The following is a 23935-nucleotide window of genomic DNA, read 5'->3' as shown; positions in this document are numbered from 1 at the left end:
TTTACTGTGACACAGAAATAAGCTCCATACGCTCTTCGTTAGTTCAGGCTGTTTTACCACCAGCTCATCGATGTCCTTGCTATCCACCACTAGCCCCTTAATCTTGGACAAAAACATGATCTTGTTGATTAAAGTTACAAAGGCATTTGTTCAAACTCATCGGGGTCGCTTCTGCCAATACTATCAGACCGAAATCTTTTTCATGAAATTATACGGATTCTCTTCAAAAAGCAACACAGACCGACACAAGCCAATCCAGCATGAGACGTCAAGGTGTCACTTGGACACTCGTTCTGAGAAACATATATCGTTAAGTGAATCACTCGTTATACGAGGTATTCATTAAGAGAGATCTGACTGTACTTAGAATATATATTATAATTAATATTCATCTAAAAATATTTTTCCAATTATAACTATTTGTCTATTATATGAATGTAAGTCAGAGGCAATAGAATGTAAAATTTATGTTATAAATATTTAAAAATTGACATTTAATTTGTTGCGACTTGAAGCCCCAATAAGTTAAGAAGTTGATAAAAATGAAATTTTTGATATGAAAAACTAACAAGTACCTTGATTTCTAGTTAAAGTAGATGTTTGAGATGATATAATGGTAGATTCGTCACTGCTTTCCTCTTTAAACACAAAGGTTTTTGTATGCAATTGCTCTGCTACATCTGAGCGAACATCATTGTCCTTTCTCTGCAAAAAATTAAAATTGCTCATTTAAACAACAATGCAAATTCAACATCCAAATACAAGATACAATTAGTAACACAAGGGAAGTGCGTAATCGTTCACTAATTCTTCATCTTTGTAAAGTTATACAAATATGCAACTCACAAAATTCGGTAACAGAATTGCTTATTGGAATATAGATAAGTAAAAACAAATTGGAATTCCATCCCTCAGTCTCTTTTTACACCCAGACAAAATACCAACAGTCAATTAATTCTGAACAGAAAAACGTAAATAAAAAAAAAAAAAAAACGAGAATAAATTACATAATTATTTGATAAAATCTATATTCGGAACAATAATACAAACAAAAATCTAAAGAAAAACTTAAAATTTCAATTGAAACATTAGAGGGAAATTTCAAAGAATTAAGATTTTTTTTCAAAAAAAAGTTTATTCTTTTGTTTATTCAAGTAAAATTGAATAACCTTAAATTTAATATTATTCAGTATGAATATCTTCTAAGTTTATGAAGAAATTAGACCGAAGTTGACGATTAGGCAGCCTTTTGCAATAAGCAATTTCAAACCAAAAAAAATTACTATGTTAAAAGAGGTTAAAAAGAAAAATGCTTTAAAGTAAATAAGCTACAATCACTTGGCACTGCATGTAATTACAAGGTAATGGAATCGAACGTTTTTCTTAGTTTCAAATTATCAAAAGCAAATATACTAGACTGCTAATTTTTATTAAACTGTACAATTAAATAATTATCGATATTTTTTAAAACCTACTATTATTTCAATGCATCGCATTTTTTTCAAAATAGATATTTGAAGAAAGCGGAAATGATTTAAACCCTAAAATATATACACACATAAAATGAAGATATAACTCAATACCTAAATTTAATAACGTCATTTCAACTCATGCAATACAATACAATAAATACGGTTCTTTAGTACTATTTTTCTCAATGCACAAAAAATTGAGTTTATTACCCCATACATCATAATACAATTCAAATATCATAGGAAAATTCCTTTTACTTACTGAAGAAAAAAATAATTTTAAAAACAATTTTTTATTATGAAAAAAAATCATTTTAAATCATTACCTTATGGCATTTCTCAGGGAGAGGATCTGGCTGCATAAAACGAAAGCTAAGCACATTGTACCATTTTGTCACAGTACTTTCTGGACAAAAATCAGCAAGACTAACTTGGGAACTGCCCTAAAATAAAATTGCGATATTAAGAGTTATTTCATTAAATAGAAATGAAATGAGCTATTATTAAAGTTCATACAAAATATGGGGAATTTATTAATTTTTTTTATGTCTAATAAACCGCTAATAGGGCCAAACCCTGAATACAGGAATAAAAAGTCAACAGCTCTAAGCTAGATTTATGATACTGGAATGGCACATTAACATCTGGTTCATAGATCTTTTTCTAAAAACAAGGATTTCAAATAGGATGTATTCCCATCTCTCTAAAGGCACAAACTCATTAAAAGAGGTTTAGACCAAGGTAGAAAATTATACCAATTTCCCAAGAACTGTACAGATTATTGCTTATTTTCCATCTCTATAACCTGCCATAGTTTAAAATAATTATAAGGATTCTTTTCTATGAAGGATTTTTAAAATATCCACTTCCTTGGATAAATCTCGGTTTAATTATAATATCTGCAAAGCATAACAAATTGCAACTCGTACATTAAATAAACACTAAATGAAACTTTAAATAAACTGGTTGACATTTTCTTGTTAATGTGTTTATTTAAAAAAGGTGTTTTAGGAATTGTTTTACAATTTATATTTTTTTGCTATTTTGGACACTAAATAGAAATTTTATAACATGAATTTAATTTATCAAATGCTTGATATTTAAGAATTTAAGACACTTTTGATAAATGATTGATGCTAAACTCTGGTTAAAAGTAAAATTTGCACAACTTAGTTAATCCATTCAGTATCATTAAATTATTAGTATTTACATACAAGATATACTGCAAAAATTACAAATATAAACAATTTACAACTATCAAAATAAAATACTTAATGTTATTGATACAAAAAAAAAATTAAAATAAGAAAGTAAAAAACATATGTACTTACCAAACATTCTTCTTCAGTGTTGCTTCCAACAGACCATATGTTTACCTGCAGTGTTTTGGTGCATAATTTGCTAAGAGGGACATTAAATCTAAAAGTTTCTCCAATAGTTGGTTTGTTTAAATTTTCTAAAGGACTTGTAGTAAAGGTGCCCAATTCATCAGAAGATATTGGTAACAATGCAACTTTGATGCAACTGGGGAGAAAAAAAAATTAAATCTCGTACACTTTTCTTCATATGCAAAATATTAAAAGATATGTATATTTGAGCTTTAAATAAAGAATCTGTTGAACTTAAAACCATCAAATTTCACACATATCATTTGCATGGTGAAAACATACCTCTTAGATCCAAATTTATTCATTCATTTTTTGTTAAATATAAAGCAAAATTCTGATGTTCCTAAAAACATTTTTGATTAATAAAGTATCTATATATATATATTCATTATACAACAATGGTTTTTAATCCATCTTAAAATGTAAAAATTCTCTCTTCAATTAGATAATATTTGTTACTGTATAATTTTTTTTAACTTGTCCTGACATGTTTGCAGCAATATATTTAATGATTTTAAATTAACATTATAATCTATCAACGAAAATTATTTGAACAGAAGAAATAAGAGAGCAACAGAAATTATAACATTTTAAATAATTTTTCTTTAGTTTCCACTCGCATATTATACAAATACTAGCTGTATGTTTACTGGCATGAAACAGTACACTTAGCTACATTTATTTTATTTACAGTAATGTTTCAAATTTTTTCCGTAACACAGCGAGAATTTCTAAATGAATATCTTAGAATCAAAAACACATAACTGTATTTTGGTTGCTAATGCATCAGCATTAGATTTAATTTAGCAACTAATAGTTTGAACTAATATTATTTGAAATGAAATTTCAAGTTATTTTTGCAAATTTAAGGTAGGCGACTACATAGAAAAGTCGAATATTTGCAAAGATATTAAGAATTTTAAATAATTTAAAAAATTTATTTTTATACAATTTTCTTCATAACTGTATGCATTTTGTTTCCAAATATATTTAAAAGGTAAGTTGCACTGATTTTTATATTTGCATTATATAACGATATATTAATACTTTAAATATTATTTTTTCCCCAAATTCTCTTTGACACTTCATTTACAAAACAACACTTAAAATCCAATACGTTTTTTGTTCAAATTTGGTATAATGACTTCTTAATATATTCCGCTGTTTCTGAACTAGAAAATAAGTAATTTATTCATTTAGAAATATTCTATTTAGTTTTAATGTGTTATATGTAAATGAATTTCATGCTATTTATCAATCGAATCCCATTATTCAAAGAGTGGGTAGAAATACAACCTATTTTTTATAGTTCATGAACAAGATAATATATTTCTTAAGCTAACTGCAAAATTTTAAGCAAATCCTTTGACAAACCTAAAAAACTAAAAAAAAAAAAAAAAATGCTTTATTTCAGTTTTTAATGAAAGAGAAAAAAAAAACATTTTTTCCCAATAGTTAAATAGTTTAACTGGTATATTTTGGTTAATTATCAGATTTATTTTGGTTTCAAAGGAGTTTTTTTTTTGTCTTTTTTTTTATGCAAAAATTTAAAATTATAGCTAATCTAAAGCATTTCTCAAACAATTCATCTTGAAAGTAGTTATTTCTATTGCTCCCCCTCCCCCCAAATTAACTCATTTCATTGAAAAATGAATGAAACACTGTTTTAAAATAAATTTCAACCGATTTTTAAATTCACAGTAATTCAGAAAAATAGATACAGATTACAGATAAAACATGCAAAAACTTTGCAGTTCAACATTCTCATTACCATCAAAAATAATAATTTAAACTTGTATTAGGTTGTTGATTATCTATTTGAATATATTCTGAAGCATCTTGGAATTACTTTTTTAGTAATTCAATCTAAGAATACTTTTTAACTATTTAAACAAGCATACAAAATTATAGGTCTATAAGTTAATACAGCATTTAGCAATTACAACCCTTCTCTTTGAAGCATTTGGTCCAAAGAATTATCGACAGCACTGCAAAAACAACTTTCAGTTGTTGTCTTCCGATCATTCGGAAAGTAAAAAGTTTATAGTTGGATAGGGCGAGGTTAAATAGTGGCATGATAATTTTAAATAGCAATCAACTGAATAGTCACAGTGTATGCATAGAAGTGCATGACAATCACCAATTAAAACTCAATTTAATTTTTTTTATCAGCAAGGCAGTATCTTATTTCATAATTATTAGACTGGCAGTAAAATTTTAAGAATTCCAATCTTAAAATAAAATGAGTACACAACCACGAAAAACAAAATCTTATTCGCCGATTGTTATTCCTTACTGTATGCATTGTATTAAAAAAACAATGACAAAAATACAGAGGATTTCACTTCATTTACAGCACCTACTGTTTTGTATTTTTAAATTTTATCCTTTTATAAATAATCCTTTGTGTAATTTTAATTTCAATTATTTAGTATATTAATTTAAAATAATTCATTCATTAATAAAAATATTTTGAATATAAAAAATGAACAGTTTTTTTTTTTTTCCCAAAGTTGCACATTTTATATCCAATCAATTACATAAGCCAACAAGATAGTGAAATAATTAGTCCTCTTACGATGGCTAATTTAGCGTTAGCATTAAGAAAGATAACCATTACATATACCAAATGATGTAATCATTACTCAATGACAAAAGAATAAATGGAAAAATATGAACTCATTTAATTGGGATTTTATACAAATTAACTAAAAATGAAGTACTGAATAGGAAATGAACAAAAATGAGCAATAAAAGTTTTGTTTTTAAATAAATACGACATTAAAAAGTTTTATGTAATTACTATGGGAAGAAAAAATATGAGCTACTGTCATTGACATAAATATGTTGGCATTTATTTTGTCTTAATTCTAAATCCACATTTCTTAAAAATTATAATAGTTCCAATCGGGTGTATCAGATGATAAAAGATTTATTCCTTTATAATAATTGCATATTATACATAATGTTAAGATAAACAATCGTAATAGTCTTTTAAAAGAACTTGCAAACATTGATAAACTCACTCCGATTATTGTTAAGTGATTAAAGAGTAAATGTAAATGCAGCTTCTGACATTACAGCCAACAAGTCCGAGCCATAATACAGTCACTGGAGAGAAATGCGGAGTAGATTCGCTGCTAAGAAACTGAAATAGACAGAAGGCGAAAAAACAAGTTCGCAGTGTTTTTACAATTCAGAAAGGAGACTTCCCACTTTTGTATGATGTTCGAACCGAAACTTAATAACTGCTAGGGTAGCAATTTAAAACAATTCGAGAAGTGTGGGATGCTATTTGAAATTGAAAAAATGTTTTTAATTGTATAGAAAAAAATTTTATGAATGCGATATCAAAAAGAAATTATAATATAAAACAGAAAAACTACTCAAGCTACATTTCTCAAAAACGAATGATATAATTACATTATAGAAATAATTCGCATATTACAAGGAGAGAAAAGGGGCAGCTGTCTTCTTTATAACTGCACTCTTTGATACAAGGAAGTTAGAATGAGAAAAGAGAGAAAGAAAATAGAAATCGTAAGTTACCACTTTCTACTAAAGAATTACAATTCAATGATGAGCATATATCATATAAGCTTGTAAAAACAATATACAATGCCAAAAGTAAATTTAATTTTGTAAGAAATAAAGAAACAAAGAGGTTAAATACTCAAAAGTCAATGAAATCATTTCAATTTAATCTCAAAGTCATTTAAACACTCAAAAGAAAACTTACACTTTATAATACTCGGGAACAGATAAAGCAGTTAAATTGCGGGCTCTTTCAATACCCACATGAAGAAGGCCATCTTCTATTGAATATCTATGAATAAATTTTCATAATAAAATATACATAAAATTCGATGTTCTAAGTTTTTTTTATAATTAAAAAAAATTTAGAATTTTTTTAAACATTAAAAAGAACATGTAATACTTTTATGTTTAAGAATTTTTCTCCATAGACAAGATTGAAAATATTGATCACAATACATGGAAATAAGATTATGTTTGGCACATTAAAAAGATAAAAGAAGTGCAAGAATAAATAGCAAAGATCATCTACAGCTAGATCAAATAGACATCTATATAAAAAAAAAGCATGTAAAGATTTAATTTTGAAAAATGATTCTTAATAAATGCATTTTTAACATAATGAACAAAAGCCTCTGAATACCAAACTGAAGAATACAATTCTGTATTCCTTCCAAAGAAGGAGTAACTAGGAAAACATGGTACATTTTACTCTCCTAATCTATACTAATGATCTTGAATTAATTAAATGGTTTGTTTCAAAAACATTCAAACTATTAGACTGTTTCAAATGATACAATGATTATCACTATAAGTAATGTTTTAACTACTATCGTATTAAAAGAAACTCTTCTACATGAAATTTTAGCAACTTTCAATTTAAATGTACTTTAAACAAATTTTTTTAAAAAATCCTTAATTAACATTACGAAATTCATGTTACAAATGGTTTTCTTTCAATTTCTGAATCATTTTTTTTTATTCAGAAATTGATAGAAAATTAACAAAGAAATATAGTTTTGGAGTTAATAAGCGGGCAATCTAATGAGCACAAATATATAAAATTATACTTCAGCTTTCACCATTCTTGCACAGTTTATTAAATCTGTTAACATGCCCATAAAGATTATATGTCCTAAATGAATTTACATTAATGATACAAGTTCCATGAAAATTTGCACTTGAAAAAGTAGATTCTTATAAGCTCATATTTAGTAAAAAATACTTTTTAAAGAAATACCTTAATTTAACTTGTACTTGGGCTGTTTCTAAATTCAATTCACTGAGACCAAAGCGATCCTCAGCAAGTCTAGAAAAATAAAACTATTTAGAATAAATTATAAAATGCACAATACATTTTTTTTATTAAAACACTGCAAATTGAGCAGCATTGATAAGAGGAAATTTGATGTCATAACAATGTTTTAAAATTTTACACTATTTTAAGATAACAAAATTTATGCAATTTTACAGTACAGAAAATGTTTTAAACACGAAAATTGCAAAGAAAAATTCACTTTTTTTTTTAAATAAAGTTTAAGACATACAATTAAGGAAATAGAAAAATTCTTAGTACATCTTAAAATAAACAATTATTTCTCAAAGAAAAAATTTGATTCCAATAACATATTATTGAAAAACCAAATCTAGTAGCAGACATTTAATAGCTACATCATCTCAAGTCAGGTTCATTAATATTAAAATGCAGCAAATATGTGCTCAATCAAATCAGATTTGAGATATAAAAAAAAAATTTCTGCTAACACACAAAGACATTTGTCTTATTTCACTCCATTACAAATTGACTCGTCAAAAGAGGCCTCAATTCAGATTTAAAAACTGAAAATGCATGAAACAATTGTGTTAACACACCTTCCAAAATAAGTTTTGTTGATGTTGCAGTCTACTACCATAAAAATCATAACAGTTATTTTCATACTCATAATAAAATATTGACAATATTTATGTATTAGTCCAGCATTTTGGACTCAGTACACCATAATTCCATTTGGAAAAATGTTCAAAATAATGCAAAGAATTATATATTTTAAGTTGTTTGAGTCAATAAAAGTAATGCAGAAAGAAACTGCAGCTTACATTGTTAGAGATTTTTGGTTCTGCCCTTTTTAGTTGTAAATAAAAAAAAATATTCCCATCATACCAACATTTTATACGAAAAAGTTCTTTCTTTTGCAAACCAAAAATGACCAAATTATGAAATTCTGAATTTCATTTTTTTCAGATCAATAAGCAGCAGTCTTGAGGAAGTATCATATGTCTATTTACTTGACTTTCCTCAATGTGGTCATTGAAGTATTCAAGAATATTGCCATTCAAACAAAATTCTTAACACTTATTAATTTTGATCACAGAAGAAAGAAACCTTTTTGTTGTTTTTTTTATTTAACATGTTAACATCAAAAGTATTTCACTAAATATGACTGGAGGACAACATAAAAATGTAAACCATGTCATTTTTTTCAGCAATGTTTTCCCAGCAAAAATTAGCCAGAAAAAATTTACTATAATTTTTTTTCACATCACTTTCAACTAAATTATTTGACCCTTACAACTCAACTTTTGTAAGATTAAACTTTAAACCCCATGTAAAAGTGTTTCTTTTCTATTATATCCCAAGTTGGATTTATTTTACAAGGAAAAAGTCTTATCTTCGTGACATATATACCCATTAAAGCAAAAAGGACCATGACAGGAAAAAGAATATTGTCATTGAAGTATGCAAAATTTAATTAAATATACAATTGGCAATTAAACAAAATGTTGCCTCTTCTCTACAGCAACTTTGGTACAAATTATCCCATCAAAAATAATTTTATATCATCTTGAATAAAATAATTGAATAGTTAACAAATAATTGAATAGTTATAAACGAATTCGAAATAAGAAATTTTGCATACACTCCATTGTTATACAATGATTAAATTTCCAACTCATTTTTTTTTTTTGTACTAAAAAAGAAAAAGAAAAAGAGCAAAATCTTTTCAACTATATTTTTAATGGTTTTAAAAGTATTCAAAAGTTTATTTATTGAAAATAAACAATGGAGTTTGTGTGTTATGATACTTGACATAACTTTATTTTAATAGTATTTGTTCTTATATGCTTAAATACTATCCAGAACTGATACTAAATAGATTATTTTTTGCATTTGACACATAAAGTTTGTATAAGCAAAGTTTCAATTCAATTAAAGCAGAAATTGTTCCCATTAGTCAAAACAACCACTGTTTCATCTTCAGCAATGCTGGATATTTCAGATAATTTCAATTAAAACAAAAACTCTGCCATGAAAGGAAAATACAGATTTCTATAAGAAACCTGGAAAACAAAAATTATGTAGATTCCTTCAACCCTAGTTTCATCAATATTAGTTTATATTTATGAAATTGCATGAATGATTATAATACATATTGAAATAAAGTATGAACACATCCTATATATAGAGGATCCCAAAATAACCTAACTAAAATATACCCAGATCAATGTATACTACACAATTTTATCTTTTCCTTACAAGCAGTACATATGCTGTACAAGCAACATGTCTGCTCTTCAAAACATAAGATAAAGATGCCACACCATTAAAAATATTGTGTCATTAGTATTTCTTTAAATAAGCAGAATTAGCACACTCTTCTCTGGGGCCATTTATTAGATTTAATTCCCTTTCCCATTATAACCCTTGTCTCATATGTGACAGTTAATAAATGGGGGAGCAACTTCACAAGGAATCAAAAGAGATAGCAGATTTTTCTTCCAATATGAAAAAAATGTTCCTACCTCAAAATTCTCATTTTAGTTCATTAATGAACAAAGTCTTATTTATATTGCATGCACATTTCATTTCTGTAGATAAACTGAACACAATCCTTTGTTTCCCTTTTGGTTTTTCCAAGAAGTCAATATATATCTCCTAAACATTTTTCAATTGGTATACACTACCCATTACCCAGATTTTAAAGATAAAGCTGTTATATGGCTTATAAAACTTCACCACAATGTCAACTTTTTAATGCAAAAAAATGTGAATTTACATACAAAAAAAAATCAATCAACAGTAAAGGTAGAAATAAAAAGTAAAACAGAATGTGAAATGTAAATGTTTTTGCATGTGTTAAACGTCTTTTATCCCCTTTTTACTGCTATAAGCTTTGAACACTTTTCTATACACTGGTTTACTTTCAGTTTTCACCCCTTCCCCTTTTGTTATTTTTTTGCTGGTATTTCTCCTTTTGCCTTTATGATATTTTATAAATATATTATATAACTATATTTCAAATATCAATTAACACACAAGAAAATTATTCCAAAATTACTTCTTAGAATTACCATTAATATTTCTAAAAAATAAAAAAAACCAAACAAAAATTTTAAAAAATTTAATCTCACTTCACAATTATTTTAGATTTGGAGCATTTAAAATAATTTTAAAGGCAATTAAAGAAATCTATGCTTAAAATTAAGTTGGGTGTTAATAGGTTAATAAAACATTGAGACTTCAATATCCCTAAAAATAAATTAATTCCGATTTTCATCAATAGTGAAATTAAAAATCATAAAAGTTAAATTCATTGTCTGAAATCCTAAGAATATTAAAAAACATATGTCATTACTTTTTTCTTTGCAAATTTAAAATTTTAGAAAAACTTGACTAGTAAATACAGATAATGAAGCAATATAAAATAATGACATTTATATTTTAAAAATTCAAATATATTATAATTCTTTATAAGCTATACATATTCTGGCCAGCAGAATATGTCTGAAATAAAATAAAAACAAAATCCAATTATGTTCTCAAATGGCATAAAACTTCTACTGACATAATGCTACTTTTGCATCAATTACTAAATCAGCAATAACAAAAATCTTACCTTTTATTTGATGCTTCAAACACACCGCTATCTCCAGCCACAGATTCATCACTAACAGCAGCAGAAACACTTTTGTTATTAGAACTAGGGTATGTACAAGGTTGAAGATCATCGCTTCCTAATTCACAAATTGGACTTAAAGGTGGATTGCTATGAGTTTCATTTGATGATTCTCCATAACTTCTCAAATTTATATTCTGCTCACCTACAAGAAACATACCACTTGAACGCAGCTTTTGATCATTAAACACATTTTGTTCAGTTCTTAAACATTCTGCAGCACAAGGAGAAAGTTTCAAATCAGATAACTGTTCCTCTATGCTTGATGGCAGCTGCCTTTGTAGGCGTTCTAGATGAGTCTGTTCATAACTAGGAGGAGGGCCATATTCATATGGTGAAACTGGTGGAGAGATGGAAGATAATGATGAACGTGGCGATAGAGATGGAACACTATGACCAACTGAAAGGGATGTAGTGGCAGGATCTTCAAAACTAGTAGGTGCATTGACTTGTGAATTGCCTTGAATCAAATGGCCTACACGTTTATGCAAGTCCTGAAGAGTAGGGTCAACTGAACACTGAGGAAGACCATATATATCTGTGAAACTTAAACTGCTTAAAGAACCCTTACTGCTTGCTGATAATGATCCAGTACTCAAAGATCCAAGAGAACTACTGGAGGACACAGACAATGTGCTAGCAGAAAGACTATAAAAAGAAAACAAAGGTTTCATTACTTCATAAAAATCTCAAAGTAAACAAAAATGCTATGCTTCTCAATAATAAAATTATACCTTTTTAACTGAGACTCTAAAGACATGGTTACTCGCATTGAATCTCTAAGTTGCAACAACAATAAATTCTTTTGTTCGTGAAGTTTCAATCTACAAAAACAAAAACTGCTTTTAAAAATTTCTAAAAAAATCGTATACATAATAGACATAGAAGTTCTTAGCACTAATTTGTTTTATGACACGAGCAGATTTTGGACAAATTAAACAACTATTATACACAAATTTGAAAAGCGTTACAAAAAAAAAAAAACATTAATTTTTCTATGTAGGGGGATAGCTGGAATTCTTACAAAGAACAACAGAAAAAAAAATGTGCCAATTTATACTGGTTAATTCACAACCCAAATTTTTGTTTAAGTCTAAGCAAATATCACAATGTAATTAAAAGAAATTCACTCGGTTTCTTTTTTTTGGATTTAGGTGTCTGTGTATGGAGAAGGGATGTTAGGAGACACCAAAAGAACAAAAAAGGAATAAAATTTTACTTAGACCAATAATATTTTTAAATATTTATCAGCATAGGCACAAATTTAAAAAAGAGCAAAATAAGAGGATATGAATATTTGTAAATAATCATAGCTTTTATGCTTATCTACAGTTTAGAAATCTCAAAAAATATTTTGCCCTGGAGACAAAAATTCAGTGAACCATTTAAAATACCATTTTTTAAGACTTTATGCAGGATTTTATCTGGACAGTATGGACAATGATTACAATTTTAATTACGAAATTTTTCTGTTTGCATTTTTAATCACTGAAGAAAGTATAACATTCTTCTTGCTTAAAAATTCTAAATTTAAGAATGTGAAAGATTGCAGTTTGTAATAATTCAGTACAAAATCTTATAAAAATGGCGATTTTTTAAAAAATTAAAAACGTTTCCACACACATTCTCAGTTTATTGAGAAGAAAGAATATAAAATATCAGCTATTCAAATGATAAAAACAATAGCCTGCCCCAAATTAATTATTGACCTAACCCCAGTTTATCGCATATTTATCGAAAATTGCAACCAATAAAAGAAATAAGATTAATGTTAAAATCTGTATCACGACGATTTATTTTAAAAGACCCCTTAAAAAATAATAAGATTTCTTACAACTTAATTTATTGATCATTTCCAACATTCACGTATACAATTTTGAAGTAATAAAAATTTATTTTTGTTTTCAAACATAATTAGTAGAATAACTGGAATAGAATATTCATATAAAAAGAAAAATCAAAAATCAGATTTTTAAAATTAACTTCCAAAGCCATTTTTAATACCTCATTTAAATCAAAGTCATATGAAAACCGTTTTTAGAGTGAATTAAATTTCGACATGCTTTAGATAACTATAACTAATACTCTTATTTTTATTTATTTATTTATTTTTACAGAGAATTTTCTCAGAAAGACATCAGGAAAAAACTTTTCTAACTAAGAATATTTTTATACACTGATTATGAATCAGTCTAATTGAAAAATTATACAGATAAAACTTCCTTTTGTTACAACATGCCAATCATAAATAATTATTATCAATCATAAATAATTATTTGGTACATTGTATCCAAATTTCCATATTTTCACCTTCATTCCAACTATTCACACCTTACTACCTTCTAAAATTTAAAGATTTCGCTATTTTTTCAAAAAAATCATCAGCTTTAATATTGTTAATATCTTGAATCAAATGTCACTCACTATTCAATGAAATTTAACATTTAATTCAAATAATTTTTAATGACTCAAATAGTTCAAATAATTTTTATATTATATATATACGTATATTTCATTATTAATTAAAGTTTTATACATGAGTTTCAAGAGAGTGTATCTTTAATAGACAGTGACACATTTCGATTTCCATGCATTACACAGTTGCCCGAAGCAAATCTACCCCCCCCCCCCCCGAAAGGCAGCAGTTAGTCCTTTCTCTAGAATTGTGAGCCAGTAAATGTCTGTTAATAATATGCTTACCTATCAGCTATTGCTCTGTTCGACATCTCCATAGCATTATCAAGTTCTTGTTCTAGTTTACAAATTTCTCCTTGAATTGCATTTATCTCAGATTCACCTCGACCCTTCAGGTTGATGCTACGCAACTCTCGTAGGAGCTGCTCTTTTTCTTGAATGAGGAGCAGCCTAGCCATGCAAGCAAAGAGAATGACATGCAAAATTTGCAGAGGCAAGGCAGATGTTTATAACAAAAAAATGTATACTCAGCATGCAAAAGAATAAAGAATCACATACTAATATATATAACATAAATAAACAGAGTATTTCAAAAGTAATATTTATTCATGCAAGTTACTATAAAGAAACTGATGGTAGAAAATATATTCAAACTAAATATATTAGCCCAAATAAAAAGAAAACAATTAATGTTTTAATACATCAAGATCTTATGACTGAAATTCACCCAATATTAAACCATGAAGGGTTTTTTTTAAATTTAACTCTCAAAAATAATCATTTTTGTGTAATAAATTTAATATTGATATGTGCTGTTACAAAAGTGAAATAATAATAACTCTTTAACTGCAATAAACTATGCTTTGTAAAAAATTGAACTCAATAGAGAAAGAAAAAATAAATTGGAAAATATTTCTTTATACATGTTTAATGTGATGTAGAATTAAACAGAACATTAACTGACAATTGCAGTTAATACTGATAATGAAAAACAGTTATAGAAATTTTTATAGTAGAAACTTTAGTACTGAGATTTTATATTTCGAACTGGGAAACAAGCAATAATACATGTGTTATCTTTTCAAATTAAAACACTTAATATTGCTGTATCACTGAAAAACACTTTAAAAAACCATTAAATTTTACAATGCCATAAATAACACTATAACACGAACTACATATTTCCGAAGTTATTTTAAAGCAGAAAGATCGGCCCTTACACGGATAATGCATCTTACATTATATTTAATAACAGTACAAATACAGATTTCAATTTTTACCCTTCGAAAATAAGACAATAAATTTTTTTAACATTCAACTATATGTACTTTAAATTGCATTCCATAAAAAAAATGCTATTCCACGATGCTATTTTCTCAAATAAGGAGTTTTTAAGCAAGAAATACAAGAAAATAAATTCAACTTAGACAGCAATTTTTTTCATCTGAGTAACACACTAAATTGGAAATTTAATGACGGTATAGATTTCGTTCAACTAAATTAATTTTTAATTTATTTAATGAAAATTTTAAATGTTTATTTATTTTTTTTTAAATCAGAGAAGCTTTGAAAATAAACCTCATTACCCAAGATCTCAAAGAAAAGTTGCACTAATACTTGGAAAAGCATGAATCTTCAATCTATTAGAAATATGAAACAAAACAGTTCCGCTTAATGTTTCATGAAAACAGAATCGATATGAAATTGCATAAACCAGCATTATGCAAACTTTATAATATTAACTAAATATCATATTCTGAAAAGGCTGTTTTTCCAAAAGGTAACTTTAATATTAAAAACATTTCAAAATCAATTTACAAATGCTACTTAGATAGTTTACTTGGCTGATACATAGGCCTAACATTAACATTTTCGGCTGAGGTTTACATAAATTTATGAATATACTTGCTATGTTGCTTCCCCCCCCCCCCCCCCCGATTGATAAGGATTTCATTTTTGCCAATTGTGGAAGTAAATTTTTTTTTTAATTTCAAACAACTTAGACAGCAATTTATTTTTTATTCAAATAATTTGCAAAGAATTTATCATAAAAAATTCTACAAACACTTGAAAAACATCAAATAATAAAATTAGTTGTATATCTAAAAAAATTACTTAATAAAATTTAGACAAATTTATTTTACCTTTCCTTTGAAGAAATGCTAGTGTCCTTTAGATATTGAAACTGGTTTAATATCTCTTTAAACCTCTAAAAGTAATTTGTTGTCATATTCAAATTTCAGTGTCTCATGTAACATTTTAGCACATATTTTATACTTTGGCGAGATTTCTCGCCCTGTTCTTTATTAACTGCACCAAAATTTTAGGATCATTGTAACTTCTAAATGGTGTTTTTGATAACTAACCAATTTTTTTTTTTCCCTCGACACTAAATTTTATTTTTTAATGTTCACTAAATCATCCATCGACTGTCTTATATCTGGACTGATACACTGTTTCAGCAAAAAAAAAAAAAAAAAAAAAATTAAATATTAGAAACAAAGATCATTTTTATTAAAAGCTAAGATATGTAAAAGTGACAAACGGACTTGCTTTAGATCACCTAAATTCTGCAAAATAACATTCCCAAATCCATTCTTTTGATCCTGGAATTAAATTTTCCCTTGGAAGACATTCTTGCTTTATCTAAAGTTGTTTTTTAGACTTACGGTCCCACTCGCGTAGAAAAGTTTTGGGAAGCTATCTGCTAGCCCTAACTATGTATTAAGACACTGTTTAAGCTTATCTCACTAAATCAACAGTCTTCACTGAGATGGATCAATCAATGATGGAAGGCAACTAAATTATAACCGATTAAATATATGCACTCTATGCAAGAGATTATTTTGAAAAAAATTACCAGGTAAATTCTTTTCTCAATTCTAATACAATAATACCTATAGAAAGTTTTGTTTGTTTGTTTGCTATGATCTTAACATTTTAGCAGTTTTTTTTATATAAGGAGCACTGAATTTAACATCTTGTAAACTTTTGTGTCTTGGTATTTGTCTCCGGCTTGTGCACAGATAATTTCAGGTTAGATGATAAATCTAAATATGTAGGAAGTACAGGCACTTTACTCGTAAACATGTATAGCATATTACGCAGAAATTGCTTCTATAAATGCAATAATGCTTTTTTGCGATTGTAGCATATAATTTTAAAATTATTTAAAATTCTAATAATGCACTCTGTACAAAAAATGCATCAAATTTATCACACACACTCCTTTCTTAATTTGTACAAACTCTGTGAGTAATAAGGGTTTTCTTTGTTATCAACTTGCAAATTTCTATTAATACAAAAAATCTGGAATGTCGGAAAACATCCGATATGCGTTAGCCTGTTTAATTTGATTTTCCTTTCATAAAACTAATATGAATGATGTATTTCGTAAAACTAACAAAATTATTTTGTATTCATGTGCATGTAGCGACAATATTTTTATCCCAGTTCTCTATTTTACCTTCTTCTGAAAAAAAAAATGTTTTTTTAACAACCAGAGGATAAGTAAAATATAAAAAAATGAGTATAATAAACTTCTCAGCCATTTATACTTTATCTAAAGTAATAATGCTTTAAGTTTCTTATAACAGAAGAAATTAAACTAGAATAAAGATCATTTTCAAATTAAGAACTACCCTTTACAAACTGTAACCAATAAAAGCCTATCGTATGAATCAGTTAACATAAAATTTTTCCTCCATTCTTGCAACTAGGATCGCTATAATGAAGAAAGAGCTCTGCATATTACAATTCTAATATTTTGCGAGAAGAATAAGTCTAAGTAATTTAATTAAATTACACTAAAAATAGGCTAATAGAGAAACAATAAAAAAAAAATTAAGGGAAACAGTGTCAATATATGTAAAAATTACTATTAACTAATATATCCTGAAGCTAAATTTGTATCTTGCAATCTCTGCAAAATAAATTAAAACATATGGAAATCTGGATTTTATCTTGATGCACAATTCACTCTGTTTAACTCGTATGTTGAATTGAAAGTTAAATCAGTATACAATGCACACAACTAGTTGAGAGGCTTCAAATAATGCAATAAAAAAACCCACATTCAAGTAAAATTTGAAAATGAGATTCATGCCCTCCAACAGCTAATCAGTTTCCGCAGTTATTACAGAAATTAAGTGAAAACTATAGAATTACGGATATATAGCGAAAAACTATCGAAAACTACAAAAAACACCGAAATGATCCTTTACCAGAATCTTAGCTCGCAGTATTGTAGATAGTGAAAGTATTTTTTAATATAGTTAGGGGGAGAATGAATATAAAAGCACTAGTGTCACTGCTCGTAATAAAAATGAAAATGTTGGTTATGATTTTAACTGAGCGATGACTTAAAAAAGCAAAAGTAATAGCTAATTAATGAATTAAAGTTATAGATGTCTAACAAATAGCATTCACTTGTAGGACCAATAAAATCGTGCTGTTTTTTAAAAAAATTATTTCACATATATTTAATTAATAATAAATGCCTATTAAACAATTTTGAATAATGTTTCAAATTGGTTTAAAATTAAATTGTTTGTTTTTTAATTAAAGTTCTTTAGAAATATCTGCACAATAATTTGTTGATATTACATTCATTATATGTAAAATACCACTAAAAAGTGCTACTGATGACTAGGTAATCAATGTTGGAGGGTATGTAGATTTTAAAAATTCAGATCCGAAATTACAAGAGTTAAGGAAACGAATAAAATATCTAATCAATCCTTAATTTCTTTGTTATAGTCAGCATCTTAAATACAGGACGAGATCAAAATGCGGTTTTTGAACAATTAAAAATGGAAAATCACAAATGACAATCAAAATGTAAATTGTGGAAAGTTGAAATATGATATACAATCATAAGCAGTACATATCAAATATAAGTAGATCTTAATGTACAACTAGTTAATGAAATACCACAAAAACAATCTCAAATTTTTACAATATTTAAAAACTTAAGGATGAAGATAGGAGAAATTCATGTTTTAATATCCGCAATCTCTTTAGTAACAAAAAACGATTATCTTAATTGAAGGAATTACAAATATCAACAAGTTATTAACTACCTGTCTTTATCAGATTCTGATTGCCCTGGAGACATTTTTTCTTCAAGATCTGTCAGATCTTGTTGAATTCTATGCACTTCCTTTCTTGCTTCATCATACTGTAACCTCATTCTTGCCATTTCAGCCAATCTAGCACCAATCGGAGCAAACTAAAGAACGAATATATTGCATATGAGATAAAGACAGATTACATATAGCTCACAATTTACCAAGATTTAGAAAGGGGAAAGACATACCTCGCCTGACAAATCAGTCTGAGAAGCTGTGCTAAATTTTTCTAGAGGAATATTCATAGATGAAGCATCAGGTGATGATGGTTGTAATCGTGAAAGGTCGTCTTTCAACCTTGATAAGCTCTTTAAAAAATATATTAAAAGTTAACTAAACTGATGCCAACACAATGAAAATATAGAATTGGAAGGTCTTTAAGACTTTATTAACAAAATGAAAAAATTTAAGTAAAGAGCAATATACCTGCATTAATTCAGCTTTCTCTTTTTCCCCACTACTGAGCGATTTTTGTATGTTTCGCAGTTCTTCCATAATTGCTTGTGCCTCAGCCAAAGTATAACTAGTTGTCTGCCCAGAAAATTGCTGATCCACCCTACACATTTATAAAAATCATTAACAAATCAGTAAGAATAACAAATATGATAATTTTGACAACAAAGTAAATATGATAATTTTGATGACAAAGTTACGCACTGTGATAATGCTTCCAAACCTTGCTCTTTATAATACATCTCAGTACGAATTTGTTCCAATTCTCTTTTAAGCCTTGCTACTCTATCTTTGGCTAATGCAACATCAGCTTTTAGAAGATCAGGATCGAATTTAGTTGTGCAGCTGCTAGTAGATGATGCAGCAGATCCAGATGAACAGAGACTCATATTTGATGGACATGAGCTCAGACCCTGAAGAGCTGCAGTCAAATGATGATATTCATCTTGAGCAAGAGACAATCGCTGTTGCTTTATATCAAAAATTTCTTTTTTGGCCTAGGTAAAATATATATATATATATATTACTTCATTAATTAATGCTGTTTAAGTTTGTTTCATGAATTACATTAGAGTTACAAAATCTATTCTTAATTATTTCTATACCCATTCATTTAAGAAGTTCTAGATTAAATTGCAATATAAATTCAGAGGCGATCGATTCTAATTTAAACAAGTTGTAATTGGACAATAAAATGTATTGAAAATTTTGATTCTTGACATAAGTTATATCCAACTCATGATTTTTGCATCAGAGAAATAATGTTCGAAGATATTTTATTGATATATGTTAAGGATGAATCAATAATGATATGTTACATGGCATTATAACCTAAAATACCATCTTTAAGATTCAAAGATGATAAATTATTAAGACAAAAATTTATAATAAAACTTCAATGAAAGTTGCCAAAGCCTTTTTAATATGCAAGAATATTAAAATGAAGTTTTATTCATTTCTTCACAACTAATCCTTCATTTAAAAGCCTAAGAATACCTGTGTCTCTGGACAATATAATAGAATATATTGGAAATTTCAATTATTTTGTAAAATATTGTCCAAGTTAAGAAAAATAATCCAAAGATAGTGTAACGAAAATGCTTCTGTTAAATTCAGAACAATAAAAAAAACCTGAAGTATCATAATGATTGCAGACAGGTGGCAATTCATTAAACAGCATGTGTGCTTGTGTATAAAAGGTGTATGAAGTAATGTTTAGAATATCAAGCTTCACTTACTTCGTTAACATAAGATATATTTCATGACATGTAGACTTAAGTGCCAAACAAAATATAAGATAACAGTACATTATTATAAGCATTAAATGTACCATCTAAAATTTCATAACATTTCAAATTACACCAATATAAACACATCCAGAGTATCAATTCTTCACTAAAATCAAACAATCAAAATTCATAGTAGTAGAAAATTTCCAATACAGGTAAATAAAGATAACCTGAAGAAACTTCATTCTTTCTTCTTTCTTTCAAATAAACTCCCAATTATCTTATTTCAAAATTCAATTTGCTGGTATACTTACAGCTAAATCTTCTTGAGCAGTAAGCAAGTAGTCCTTTAGCATAGCTTCCTGAAGCTGCCTCCATTGTTGTCGAGGATCTTCAATTTGATTGGATTCTAAAAATAAAGGAAGTTGTCAAAAAATAAATAAAATATCACATTAAGAAATAACACAGAACTGGAAAGGGAGACAGTTAATACAAAATATATCAGTAATTAATGGATACTTATATCATCATACTGGCAAAGTTAACTACATCCAGAATTAAATTTATGAATATCTTTTTCTTCTTCTATTTCTTTATATACTAAACTTAGCAATCTTCTTTTTGTACATAAATATATTTATTTTTGTATGAGGAAAATAGATGCGAATAGAAATAGTATGCAAAAGATTTTAAGCAAATAACAAAGCAAGATGGGGAGGGGGGGAATATTTTAGTTTGGAAGAATGTTGTAAATACTTTGATATATTGATCGAACACCACACAAAAATTTGCATTAACTTTAAAAGAAGATGGAATTCAAAATAAGACCCTAAATTTCAAATAAAATTTGATCAAGTCCCTTTTATGTAAACAAATGTTTGGTATGCAAAGAGAAAAAATAAGGAACTTACGATTAATGTGATCAATGTAATATACACCAATTTGATTGTCATAGCATTCTTCCCAGCCAAAAGGTAGCTCATCACCTACACAGTCAGCAAATGTCTGAGGTTTGGTATACCTAAAAAGAAAAATTCAATATACAAATTCTTTTCAGTACAATAAAAAATGCTTCTGAAACTATTAAATTAATAAGAAAAAGATTTATGATTTTTAAGTCAGTTTTGTTCAAATTCTGAGAAAAATCTAATTACAAAGAGAAAGTGCGCTGTTGTAATAATAAAAAGATTTACATGTTATTAAGAAATTATAGTACCCTATGTCAAGAAAATTTCCAAGTTATCTCACGACACAAAGTCAAATATATGTTCTATATGTGTATAGCAGTGCTCCTTTAACTATGTATCTTGACTGCAAGAGTACAATGTGATCCACTGGATCATAATAACACTGATACCAAATTTTTTATATACAAGTTAATCAGAGGTGGGGTACCATTTTGATATGAACTATAATTCTAAACAAAATAGTGACTTATCATTAACTAATGCTTCATTTTCCCCCATTTTATTTTAATAGTAACATGTGCCCCCCCCCCCCCTTTTTTTTATCACCAAAGATGATATTAAAGCAATTATTTTTCAGTAAAAATAAGGCTGCCACAAAATAAGTTTTAAAAAAATTATACAGAATGCAATAATTTATTATGCATACATCCAATGCAGATAAAATTAACAATATTCCCTTATAATTCTTAGAAACTAAATATCATATAATCAAATTAAGTAAGCAGATAAATATTTCTATAAAAAATGGCTTCAAAGAAAAGAAAGAATTCAGAAGAAAGAAATTTTCAGAATATACTCATTCTTCAAAACACTCAACAGCTTATTAAACACCAACTTTCTTCTAATATACTATACATCAAAATTTATCTGATGCAAGAAAAAAAAAAAAATTGGTTTAAAGAAAATATAACAAACAACAAAAATATAAAGGTTTTCATTCACCTAAAATACAAAGCACTTCTATTTATTATATAACCGATGGAGTATTATTATCAGTAAGGTTTCATCCGAGATTCAAAACTCAATACTATTGTAATTAATCCAAAAAAGTTTAACAAACCAATAACAGCAAATGAAATTTTTAGTTTGATTACAATTTTGAAGAAATTTCTGTTTACATATACTATTTATTAGCATGGAATATGACAATTTTATGGCTAAAAATCAATTAAAAAATCCTTAACATTGCAGTGTTATTTTAACAATAAAAGTAACATATGCATAAATCCTTTCCTTTCCCCCCCCCCTTCTGCAAATTTTACAAATTTGCAAAAAAATTTTGCAATCTTTTGGAATGAAAGTTAATGTAATATCACGATGGAAAATATTCCATTAAAAAGTACAGCACATTCCATTTACTATCCTCTCACAAACCTAAAGTATATTCCCTTATTGTTGAAGGAACCGATTTTAGATTCCTAACATCTTATTCAGCCCTCAATGGGGCAGTATAACTTTAGATTCCAGAAACATTAATAATCTGAAGAATTTCAAAAGTTGCAACATTTTATTCTCCAGAGAATACAAGACAAAATATATAAAAGTGTCAAGACAGAATCTAGGGCATATACTAATAAAATGAAAACACAATTAATTTCAGAAAACTTACATACAAGGCGCCCAGAGCATACATATAGATATTAAACATGCATCAATGGCAACAAACATGCTTCTCAATGTCCAAAATGAAATGGACTACTGCATCAATATTATTGCAAGACCAAGAGAAATCACATATAGCACATACTTTAAGCTTTAATATCCTACTGTTATGTGCTTAAATTTTATTTCCCTACCATTAATTACAAGAAAATTACACCCATTTTTAACAATTGCAAATGTTTTAAATGAAGCTGTATATTAAAGAAACATAGTACAAAATATAAAATTATTCTTTTTTTCTCAAATATAACAAACTGCATTCGTCCTTAAATGAAAACAGCTGAATTGAAGTATTAGTATAAATACTTCCAACATAAGATTCTCAAATGACACACTGACAGTAAACAAATATAATTTTATAATAAAAAAAGACTTCTTAATAAACAAGAAAGAATTACGGAAATACAAGATTTTTTTTTTTTAATTCTCAATTTAAAAATTTCCTTTTACCAACAAAAATTATCAGATAGGTCAGATAGATACCTGCACTCAAAGCATATATATATAACAAGTATTTGCAAATTACATAAAATTATACATTTTTAAATATTAGTACATTTAAAAGACTAGATTCTTCCTAAATTTAACAGAATGTCAGTTAATAGAGCAAATATCTCCATAATTAAAAAAAATACTAAATCATCCTCAGGCAAGATACCACTAGGATGGGGGGAAAAAAAAAATGTTTTTGAACATAATAAAAAAACCCAATTCAAATAGAATTGGGTAT

At 27.3% G+C, this 23935-nt stretch overlaps 1 protein-coding gene across 1 annotated transcript in view; it reads right to left on the bottom strand.

Annotated features, from left to right (window-relative positions):
• Positions 1 to 23935, bottom strand: part of LOC129958193 (protein kibra-like) — a 47988-nt gene that overhangs the window by 13674 nt on the left and 10379 nt on the right. Inside the window, exons 2-15 of the mRNA XM_056070465.1 lie at positions 21487 to 21596; positions 20890 to 20984; positions 19551 to 19843; positions 19320 to 19449; positions 19082 to 19201; positions 18846 to 18994; positions 14050 to 14214; positions 12084 to 12173; positions 11290 to 11997; positions 7635 to 7703; positions 6600 to 6686; positions 2804 to 2996; positions 1799 to 1915; positions 576 to 705 (exon numbers count right to left, since the gene is read on the bottom strand). Coding sequence (XP_055926440.1) covers positions 576 to 705; positions 1799 to 1915; positions 2804 to 2996; positions 6600 to 6686; positions 7635 to 7703; positions 11290 to 11997; positions 12084 to 12173; positions 14050 to 14214; positions 18846 to 18994; positions 19082 to 19201; positions 19320 to 19449; positions 19551 to 19843; positions 20890 to 20984; positions 21487 to 21596 — 2456 coding nt within the window. The remainder of the gene's footprint in view (positions 1 to 575; positions 706 to 1798; positions 1916 to 2803; positions 2997 to 6599; positions 6687 to 7634; positions 7704 to 11289; positions 11998 to 12083; positions 12174 to 14049; positions 14215 to 18845; positions 18995 to 19081; positions 19202 to 19319; positions 19450 to 19550; positions 19844 to 20889; positions 20985 to 21486; positions 21597 to 23935) is intronic.

The sequence above is a fragment of the Argiope bruennichi genome, chromosome X1 (assembly GCF_947563725.1).
Source record: "Argiope bruennichi chromosome X1, qqArgBrue1.1, whole genome shotgun sequence".
Lineage (NCBI taxonomy): Eukaryota > Metazoa > Arthropoda > Arachnida > Araneae > Araneidae > Argiope > Argiope bruennichi.
This window is presented reverse-complemented; position numbering and strand designations above follow the sequence as displayed.